Source organism: Hippocampus comes, unplaced genomic scaffold, assembly GCF_001891065.2.
Source record: "Hippocampus comes isolate QL1 unplaced genomic scaffold, H_comes_QL1_v1.1 scaffold298, whole genome shotgun sequence".
NCBI classification, from domain to species: Eukaryota; Metazoa; Chordata; class Actinopteri; order Syngnathiformes; family Syngnathidae; genus Hippocampus; species Hippocampus comes.
Window position 1 is genome coordinate 223,400 of NW_017805417.1, and position 9,947 is coordinate 233,346.

General features: G+C 51.4%; 1 protein-coding gene across 4 annotated transcripts; it reads left to right on the top strand.

Moving 5' to 3' along the window:
* Positions 1 to 58: 58 nt before the first annotated feature.
* On the top strand, positions 59 to 9,907 carry rpgrip1l (RPGRIP1 like). 4 transcript variants are annotated; one of them, XM_019873897.1, is made up of 24 exons: positions 59 to 354; positions 427 to 510; positions 785 to 920; positions 989 to 1,308; positions 1,387 to 1,486; positions 1,603 to 1,695; positions 1,777 to 1,882; positions 2,168 to 2,314; positions 2,392 to 2,465; positions 3,278 to 3,417; positions 3,862 to 3,968; positions 4,357 to 4,407; positions 4,877 to 5,035; positions 5,138 to 5,255; positions 5,550 to 5,969; positions 6,032 to 6,141; positions 6,906 to 7,236; positions 7,420 to 7,736; positions 7,804 to 7,942; positions 8,142 to 8,245; positions 8,330 to 8,516; positions 9,034 to 9,118; positions 9,178 to 9,314; positions 9,497 to 9,907. In XM_019873897.1, the coding sequence occupies exons 2-24, from the start codon at positions 435 to 437 to the stop codon at positions 9,625 to 9,627; spliced, it is 3,588 nt and encodes a 1,195-aa protein (XP_019729456.1). In that variant the 5' UTR covers positions 59 to 354; positions 427 to 434; the 3' UTR covers positions 9,628 to 9,907. The 4 variants fall into 4 exon arrangements, with proteins under 4 accessions (XP_019729456.1, XP_019729459.1, XP_019729457.1 ...); XM_019873900.1 differs by having other exon boundaries at positions 8,145 to 8,245; XM_019873898.1 differs by having other exon boundaries at positions 64 to 175.
* The last annotated feature ends 40 nt before the right edge of the window (positions 9,908 to 9,947 follow it).

A 9,947-nucleotide genomic window follows, 5' to 3' on the forward strand; every position in this document is an offset into this window, starting at 1 on the left:
AGGAAGAGCAAACGAAATGAATTGAGGTGTAATGAAGCCAATGACCAGTGGGAGGCAGCAATGAGCGCTCTTCAGGGGATTGGACGAAGAAGAAAAAGCTGCGAAAAGATGCCGATTGTTGACACTGGCAACGCTCTTCATTGAGAACCTCGCGCGGACGCAAAAAGTCCTCTAAGTACCTCAAGTTTCTCGAGTTTGTTTTTAAAAATGTATACTCAATATGGATGATTAGTTGGTTCATGAATGGACACTCTCGAAGAGGGAGCTGGCAGCTAGTTTTAGTTGGCGAATGCTAACATTGGGATCCGCCACAATCTTTTTCGCTTCTTCTTCTTTTCACCACGTCTGAATTTGGTACTCATAAATTTAACGTAATGTCCAGCCTCTATATATGTTTAACGTTCGTCTGGCTTTTGTTTTTTTAAGCGTGAAAGATGTCTTTTCTACTGGATGACACAGCAGTACAGGAACCTGTCAAAGACATCAGCCAGCCTCTCAGAGCTGCACAAGGTCTGTCTTGATGTGTGTCGCGGTACTCATAAATTTAACATTGTCCAGCCTCTACATGGGTTTAACGTTCGTCTGTCTTTTGTTTTAAGCATGAAAGATGTCTTTTCTACTGGATGACACAGCAGTGCAGGAACCTGTCAAAGACATCAGCCAGCCGCTCAGAGCTGCACAAGGTCTGTCTTGATGTGTGTCGAAGTGGATTTGGTTGTGGAAGAAGAAAGATACGAGCAGCAAACAGGGAGGTCTTTGCTCCATCTTCTTGTTATCTTATTAGACGTTCATAATGCGCGGGTGCGTGTGGACGTGTCGCGGGTGTCCAGGAAGGAGTTGGAGGACAACTTTCTGCAGCTCCACGATGAATCGCTGCTCCTTAAGCAACATATCCACCAACAGGAGGACAAGATCAGGAAGTGAGATGGCGCGTTGCCCACTTTGCTCATCTTTTCTCCTCACGCTCCATCGTTCTGCCATCTTGCAGGCTGGGCACCAAGTTGCTGAGATTGGTCAAGGACCGCCGTCGCATGGAGCAGCTGGCCGGAGGCGGGGGCGCTCCGATGGTGCCCAGGCGGTGGGACGCAGAGAAGGAGGACTTGGTCGACGAGTTTAAGGAGAAGGTGCGAGCGCTAGAGACCGACAACGATAAGCTGAGGCAGCGTCTTTTCGTGGCCAAGCAACAGCAGCAGCTCATCGCCTTGTCCCCCGCCGCGCGCTCGTCTCACACACGTGTCCAAACACGTGCCGCCTCCGCCCCCAGGAAGCCTGACGACGCCTCCTCTCCTTCGCCCACGCCGCCCAGACGTGAGTGGCGCGAAAACGCCGCAGCGATGTCATGGTCAGACACAAGCCAACTGTCGTGTGTCCGTTCCCCACACTCAGGCGCCAGGAGCGCGGCAGGTGACGAGCGGCCACCGAGCGGCCAGCCGACGGCGTACCTGCACGCTTTGCTGGAGGAAGCGCGAGAAAAGAGCCGAAACCTGTGAGAGCTGCACGCTACAATGCCCCGGCGGCTCGTCAGCCAATGGCAGGAGGCCTCGTCGCGGCTCCTGCCGGTGTAATGATATGTTGACAATGTCCCGATGTTTTGCGTGGCAGAGAAAACGTGATCGAGTCGCAGCAGCGTCGCATCGCTCAGCTGGAGGAAGAGAAAAACGTGACGCTTCAGCAGCAGAACAAGTCTGAACTCAGGTAGAACTCACCCAAATGCCGTTGACGATGATGATGATGATGATGATGATGATGAGGAGGATGGCCGTGGTGGTGGGACAGGTCGCAGATCAACAACAACGTGACCATGATCAAACTGCAAAAGCAGCTGGCGGAGCGATGCAACGCCATGGTGGAGCTGGAGGAGCGCTTCCTACAACTGCAAGAGGTGACGTGACGCCCGTTGGCGAGGGATGAGATGTGTGTTCAGCCGGCTCGTTGGGTAGCGCGGCAGACTTGAAATTGACGGTCCACACTTTTCAATTTAAATCCATTTGTATGCCTTCGCCCCCGTCTGTATAACATTCATCAACCTTTATTTGTTTGTTGCGCATGATGTCCAGTCTTGGTGTGTTTCAGTGTCTCAAAAAATGTTAAAACAAAAAGGCTTTCGATCCACTGTCTCTTATTCAAGCCTCCCATATTCAAGACGGGCGTGGGGCCTGTTTTTCAGAGTCAGCACACGCAGAAGGCATGTTATGATGCCGCCACAGCCAAGATGGCCGAGCTGACGTCGCAGCTGAGGGACGAGCGCGCTAAGAGCGTGGAGCTCAGGACGCAGCTGCAGACAGAGCAGCTGTCGCACGCCAAGATGCGGCAGGTACCTTTTAGGGCCGCCATTGCCGTTGTCCCTGCCTCCCCCTGCCCGCCGGCGCTCACATCTCTTCTCGCCAACAGTTGGAGGAGCGCGTGGACGAGGTGGAGCAGGAGAAAGAGCTTCTAAAGGAGCACAACGAGAAACTGCTTAATAGGTGAGGCGCTTGAACGCAGCACAAGTGACTATCGCCTGTGAGTCTCAAAGTTGCTATAATAAGCGAAAACTAATGATGTAAAATGTAATGTAAAAAAACAACAACAACAAAACGCTGAGACTACACCTTTATTATTATTTCAAAATTGCTGTACGAATTGTTGTTATTGCACAACTTTGTCATTTAAAATAAAATCTTGCACGTGGCAAATAATATAGGACCTATATTAAAAAAAATCAACTAAAAGAAAGCATTTTGAAAAAAATAAAGTACAAAAACTTCTAAAAATTAATTCAAACTAATTGAATTAAAAAATGAAAATCAAAATGAAACACACCATAAAGAAAACTCCCAAATGATTGTTACCCTGGTGTGTGAGTGTGTGTGCGTGTGTGTGTCTCTGTTTTATTTGAAGCAAGTCAGACCATCGTGAGTTCTTTTCCAGAGTAAATATGAAAGATGTACAGTGACTCTCCTGCCACTGGTGAAAAATGATCAAGTAATTGATGCCCCCTCCGTTCATTTTTTAAAAAATTGCCCGTTGATGTCACAAGTTGATGGAAAAAGCCCATGTTCTCTCATAAAACTCCGTAAATCACTTTAAGATAATTCTTTGACACCAAGATGGCAGCAAAGCTCTATTTGTTGTCTTAATGTAACTCCCGTACTCACTTCAATTTAGCTCCGTGTCTGCGACTGGCTTATAAGATGACACCGGAGCACGATTTATTTTTTCAATGCGAACAAGCGACGGGTTGAAATACGCAGCAGGGCAATGCGACAATGTTGTGAGTGTGCGTGTGTGCCTGCAGCATGTTGGACGGCTCCCAGCAGCAGCGGTGGAGCGTTCAGGAGCGGCAGCTTCAGCAGCACATCGCTCAGCTGGAGCAGGCGCTGCAAGGCGACCTGCAGGACAAGAAGAAGATCTTGGAGGAGGTCAAAGCTGAAAGAGGTAACACCCAAATCACTTACCGGTATCCGGCACGCACGTGTCAAACTCAAACGGGTCACTCACGCAGAGTGACTTCAGAGCGCTAAGCACACCTGGAAAAGTTGAAAGATGATTTCATATTCTTGCAAGAACAACACAGTGCTTGTTCGGACAAATTTGGCGGCGCTTCTCTTTTGTATCTCCAGAAGTCAAAGAAATTTGAAACTTAACTAAGAAGAAAAGATGAATGGCATCGCGTGATAGAAGCTGTTTTTTATTCATGTAATTTAATCTCTCCTCGTTGATTTTGATCACTGTATGTACCACAGTGGGAGTTTTGGCACACCGTCAACCCTCTCGTGATCATCAGGCAATCCTGATGAAAACAAATTTGCCCGCCCCAGCCCTTATGTCACCGCGCTCCACCCCCTTGTCCTAACTCGAGAGCATGTCGTATTTGTTCAGATGCCTGCGAGAATCTGACGGAAGAAAATCGCAAGCTTGTGCACCAGCTGGCCGAAAAGAAGCGTGAGATTGAGGAGCTTCAACGCCGCGTGGATGCCTACAGCCGGGTGAGGCGACGTGCGCGTACGCTGCCATCTTGATGTGGCGCTTTTCAGCGTTCGGAGCCAGAACGAGCCCGACATTTTTCTGTGCTTTTCACTGTGAGCCAAAATCAGATGTAGAAATGAGCTCAAGTGGAATGGAGGCCAAACGTGAAGGTCACGCGTGTAATGCCTTCGCATGCGGGCAAGGAGAGCCACAATCACCGATGCCCTTTCGGCCATTTTGAGAAAGGGAGAACCAATCAGACATGAATACAATAGGAAAATGACAACACTGATTTGGCCATGCCCCTTAAAGGCACACATCCACTGATTACATTTTATAACAGCAGATTTTTATTTTTTGGTGAGGCACCAGCATTGGCTCCTGACGCTTGTTTTGTGTCGCTCACAGACGGACGACTACGACGGCGAGAAACTCACCGAGGCGCTGCTGCTCATCAAGGTGAGGCGCCGATCGCACAGCCCTGCTGACGTTTGGCCTCATACTGCTGGCACAGCGGGTGTGACGTCATATTTGGGGACATATTTGGCTTGATGGCGTGAGGGCGCGGCTGATTTGCATTGGAAACATCAATTCTAAGATTTTGTTCCTTGAAATTGTCTTCATTGACGTCCAACGCTCAGTTCTATTCATTTGCTCACGTTTCGCTTGGCTCCACTGCTTCCGGTTCAGATCTGTGGATTTTCCCCAAACACATATCAGCTTCGATTTGTTAATCTGGCCGGGACTTCACAAATAGTATTGCTGGCCTGTGCAACTTCAACTTCAACAAGATTAGCAATGGGAGTGTTTCTTGACCCAATCACGTTTCAAATTTACCTCAGAGGTTAGCTCGCCGCTGACGTCAGGATTTTTGACTCCTCTGAATTGTTGGTCGCTTGGACTTCCTTCTCAGTGTCTCCCTCTACAGGCGCAGAAATCTCAGCAAAGCGGAGAGTTGGGCTTCCTGCAGGAAGGTCAAGATGGCGGCATGAGAGAACACGCAGACGCTCATGTGGAAACCATTCACGAGCTGGAGAAAGTCAGGCAGCTGCTGGCCGTGGAGAGTCGCATCAGCAGCGACCTGAAGGTCGATCCCCCCCAAATCTATTCCAACGAGCATCAATTATTTGTATATTTTTGCCATTTGGCTAGGTGGCACGCTAATGCTGATCATGTGATGTGTTTGTAGGTGGAGCTAGACAGCGTTCAGAAGAAAATGGAGTGCGACAAGAGGTCGCATACGCAGCAGCTGGAACATCAGGCGCAGATGATGGCCGCCAAGGATGCCAAAATGCACAAACTGGAAGGTACAGTTTCATCGGGGACACTCTAAAATGTTTGATGTGCGTGGAAAAAAAGTTTCACATGGCTTACTGGCCAAAAACTATGACCGGCGAAATTCACATGCATCTCCGCCAAATGTTGTGATATTTGAAGAGGCTGAAGTGGGCAGAAGTAAAGATGTGCATGTGACTTTTGCTAACAATCGTTTTCTGACATTAGGCCACGGAAAGCTTTTTTACATGAAGCATTTTAGACGCTCCCTATTGGTCGCGCTGCGTTTCCATGAGGCACTCAAGCTCCTGCCGACCGCTCCTCAGCTCAGCTGCGAGATGTGGCCTATGGCGCCAAGAGCGTCAGCGCTCAGGACCGGGACCAAAGTCCGGCGCTGGAAGACGGAGAGAACCTCGTGGAACTTCAGATCATAGGCGCCACTTTGTCCGCGGCCGCCCTGGAGGCTCTGGGTGACCCGGCGCCGTCCACCTTCTGCACGTACGCCTTCTACCTCTTCGACCTGCACGCCACTCCGGTGGCCACGGGGCCGACGCCGCACTACGGCTTCACGTCGCAGTATGTCGTGAGCGTGGACCGGGGCTTCCTGGAATACGTCCGCGAGCGCCGGCTGTGCGTGGAGATGCATCAGGCGCTCGGGCTGCGGTGGAAGACGATGGCCACTGCCGCGCTCGATCTGCGCCGCCTCCTCCGGGACGGGGCGGCGGCCGGGACGCTGCCGCTGGTCGGTGAGTACTTCTACGCCGGAATCGCCGCCGCAAGACACGGCATGTTGTTTTGTCGTTTTCAGGAAATTACGGTGAGGACACCTCCTTCGGATCGCTGGAGTATTGGATCAAGCTGCGCAATCCCATTGCCGAGTCTGACAGGCTGGTAGTGGTCGGAAGCCATGATGAACAGGTACCCGTCTTTTATCGCTTCCTCATGTGATGGACTATGAAGTTTATCACAGGGAATATACATTATGGCTGCAACAGTTCCAAAAAAGCTGCGACAGGATGTTACATCACATTTGCTTTTAACAGCATTCATCGTAGAAAGGGTTCTGTCAGTCGTCATCTGTACCTGTGGGTAAAAAACAAAAAAAAAAACAAAATCAGGAAATTACGGTGAGGACACCTCCTTCGGATCGCTGGAGTATTGGATCAAGCTGCGCAATCCCATTGCCGAGTCTGACAGGCTGGTAGTGGTCGGAAGCAATGATGAACAGGTACCCGTCTTTTATCGCTTCCTCATGTGATGGACTATGAAGTTTATCACAGGGAATATACATTATGGCTGCAACAGTTCCAAAAAAGCTGCGACAGGATGTTACATCACATTTGCTTTTAACAGCATTCAAAAAACGTTTGGGAAGTAAATTATACTATTAAAAAGTAAAATTTTTGGAGCTTTGTTGGTGGAATTCTTTCCCATTCTTACTTGATGTACAGCTTCAACTGTTGAACACTCCAAGGTCCCCGCTGTCGTATTTCACGCTTCATAATCTGCCCCACATTTTCAATGTGGGGCAGGTCTGGACTGCAGGCAGGCCAGTCTAGCACCCGCACACTCTTACCACGAATCCAGAATGTGGTTTGGCATCGTCTTGCTGAAATAAGCAGAGGCGTTGTTGAAAGACACGTTGCTTGCATGGCTGCAGTGATGACGCTTGTTTGTCCAAGATGGCGGCCGGCGTTGAGAAGGAGCTGCTGGTGGAAGTGCGCGGCTGCAGCGGCCTGCAATCCAGATGCTCATCTCTTCCCAGTCCCTACGTGGTCTACAAGTTGTTCCACTTCCCCGACTATCCCACCTCCACCGTGCATGACTGTTGCCAGCCTCGCTTTGCCGACATGAAGTCCTTCCGCCTGGCCGACGACGGCGCTTTGGAGCACTACCTGGCCTCTGAAGCGCTCAACTTGTACGTGTTTGACTACAAGGAGCCGCAGATGGACGAGTATTTGGGCAAAGCCGCCGTTCCTCTGGCGGCGCTCCTCCAGGACCAGGAAATCGCAGGTGAGCGCGTGCGTCCTCCTTTGCGGTCGTCATCGCGTCTTGTTTCTAAGGGATGTAACGATCCTGGCAGTATTGCAATAGCGTGCGATTAAAATTGTCACGATATTGTCATCATCATGAATATGATACGATATGATATGATATGATAGATGAAAAGCACCTATCTCTCTGTTTATCTCTAAGGCACCTTTGACCTCCACGACTCCTCCGGGCGCCACGTCGGCCATATTGATCTCGCCATCAAGTGGAAGTTGCCCGTTGTCCAAAGCGGCAAAGTTCTCCCGCCGTCGCAGAAGTCAGCGGAGGCCGGTGGAGGCCGCTCGTTGTCCAAAAGACATGCGGAGCCCTCAAAGCTCACCGGCGGCGGCGGCGAACAGGTCTTTGACGCGAAGGTGGCAACGCTGGCACCAACCCTGACGCCCGCCAAGAAACCTCCCAGCAAAGATGAGCAGGTTGCCAAGAGAGTCACCTTCCAAGAAGCCCAGCCCACTAACCTGGAGGTGACCCCAAAACACTAAAGAGGTGGTCGAGTGGGCGGGGCCTCATCCATCTACTTCCTGTTTACAGTTGGTGCCGAGCAGGCCAATCCACCTCGCCGAGGAAGACGAGGATGATGAAGAGTCTTCGATCTCCGAAGGTCAACTCCTCCTACCGCCCCCGACCCTGACCTCTGACCTCTGTGACCCGCAACAACCCCTTCCTCCCAGTGAGCATGACCCTTTGACTATTTTGGACCCTTGAGCGAAAGTTTTTGTTTTTGTTCTGTCGGAGGACAAGGACTCCCTCATCCGCTCTGCTCACGGCAGCCCCGGTGTAGTCACCCCCCTGAAGAAACACGCACAGCACACGTTTCCGTCACTCATCAGCCAAACGGTCCTTAAGGAGCGTTGACGTGTCGTTGTCAGCAGGCGGTGGCGCGGCGGAGTCGGCGTCCAGACGCAACGCCAGTGAGTGGTCTCAATCTGACAGCGACGACGACGATGGCATCGTTCACCGTCTGGCCACGCAGGTCAGCGTCGCCTCGATAATTAAGACGACCTCTGGCCGGGGTGGGCGGAGCCACACGAGTCACGCTTCTTCTGTTTGTGTTCAGGGCCTGCAGCGAGTGCGCGTGGAGGTCGCATGTCTCAGCCTGGAGGCCGAGTCTCGCTTGTGTCGAGACGTCAGCGTTGTCCGACTCTTCGTCGAGTTTTCTTTCCTCGACATGCCCACTGAGGAAACCCCCGTGTCCCTGCCCAAACCACCCCCGGGGAAGAGCGTCAGTTTCAACTTCAGCAAGGGTGTGTGTGCGCGCGCGAGTCTGCGTTTGCCGCTTGCGCCTGTGTACCTGCGTGGGCGGAGCCGTGCTAGTCCTGAACTGGTGTTGAAGTGGGGCAATCTGTGTTCGTGTGCAGGCATAAAGCACTCATGTACTGTTTGATATCCTGATCTTGACGAGGCGCCGGCCAAGTAACCAATTGGAACAGCCCATTCGAGTGGCTTTTATGGAACACACGTCGGCAGAGATGATTCATTTAGTTTTATTTTTGTTCAACTGTGATGACGACAACATGTTGACACTGACGCTGTCGACAGATCGCACCGTATGGTCACCTTTGAAATCTCCAGTCAGTCCTCAAATACAAGGAAAAGCACAAGCGCAGTCGAGAGAAGCTTCATTTTTCGTTTTGAAGCTCCTCATTTTTTGGAACCTCTTTACAATGTCCCTTTTAATGACACGCTAAGCTGGGGCTCCGTAATGTATCGCCCATGTGCAGTTCATTCAAGTTTGCTCCTGATGTCTTGATTGGTTGGCAGTCATTGCTGTGGATGCGGCCAGCAGTGCTTCAAGACGGAAACTCCTCAAGGAAGTCCTGCAAGGACGAAACCCCGACATGGAGAGGTGAGTCCAACTCGGACTTTCACCCTTGCGACTCGCACTGACTCGTCGTCGTCGGGCAGAATTCGTTTCACTGTGGTGAGCGAGCCGCCGGAAGAGGAGGAGCAAGAGCGCGAGTGCGAGGATGTGGGCGTGGCCTTCCTGGCGATTCCCGACCTGTTGAGCCAACCGGATGACGTCGCCCACCTCGACCTCCGAGGTCTGAGCGCCTCGTCCTTTTCTTCTTCCTTTGCCCCGCTTCTTCCTTTCGGCACATCATTACGACGTGTATCCATCCATTCTTCTTCTTACACTTTTCTCACGTGGGTCGCACCTGAACTGGAGCTGATTGCAGCCGACAAGGCGGACGACACAACAGACTGTCTTGTGCCTGTCTTGCAGTGGTGGACACGGAAGACGGCGTGTCGCAACTGGGCAGTCTGCGCGTTTCATTTGAGGGAGTGCAGACGCTGCGCGCCATCTTGGAAGAGTCCGACGGCGAGCTGAGTGTTGCCCCGTCGTCGTCGCGGTGACGTCATCGCCGGGCACCCGCTGTACCTTGGGATGCTGGACATGTGACAGGCTCTTAGCGTGCTCAATTCAGTCACCCGCAATCCTGGTGCTCCTCACATGTGACTGAGTTGTCACCAAGTAAGAACGGAGCCCCATTTTTACAAAGGATCCAACGGGACCCTGGTCTTGTCATCCTTGGAATCATGAGCCATTTGAGCTGACGAAAAAGTAGAGTGCAATTTGCTGTTTTGTCTGCAGTCGTGTTTTCATCTGGAATAAAAAAGTTTTTTATGTTTCTAACCAGTGACCTTTTGTATTTGCGCAAACGTAAGACGGCAAA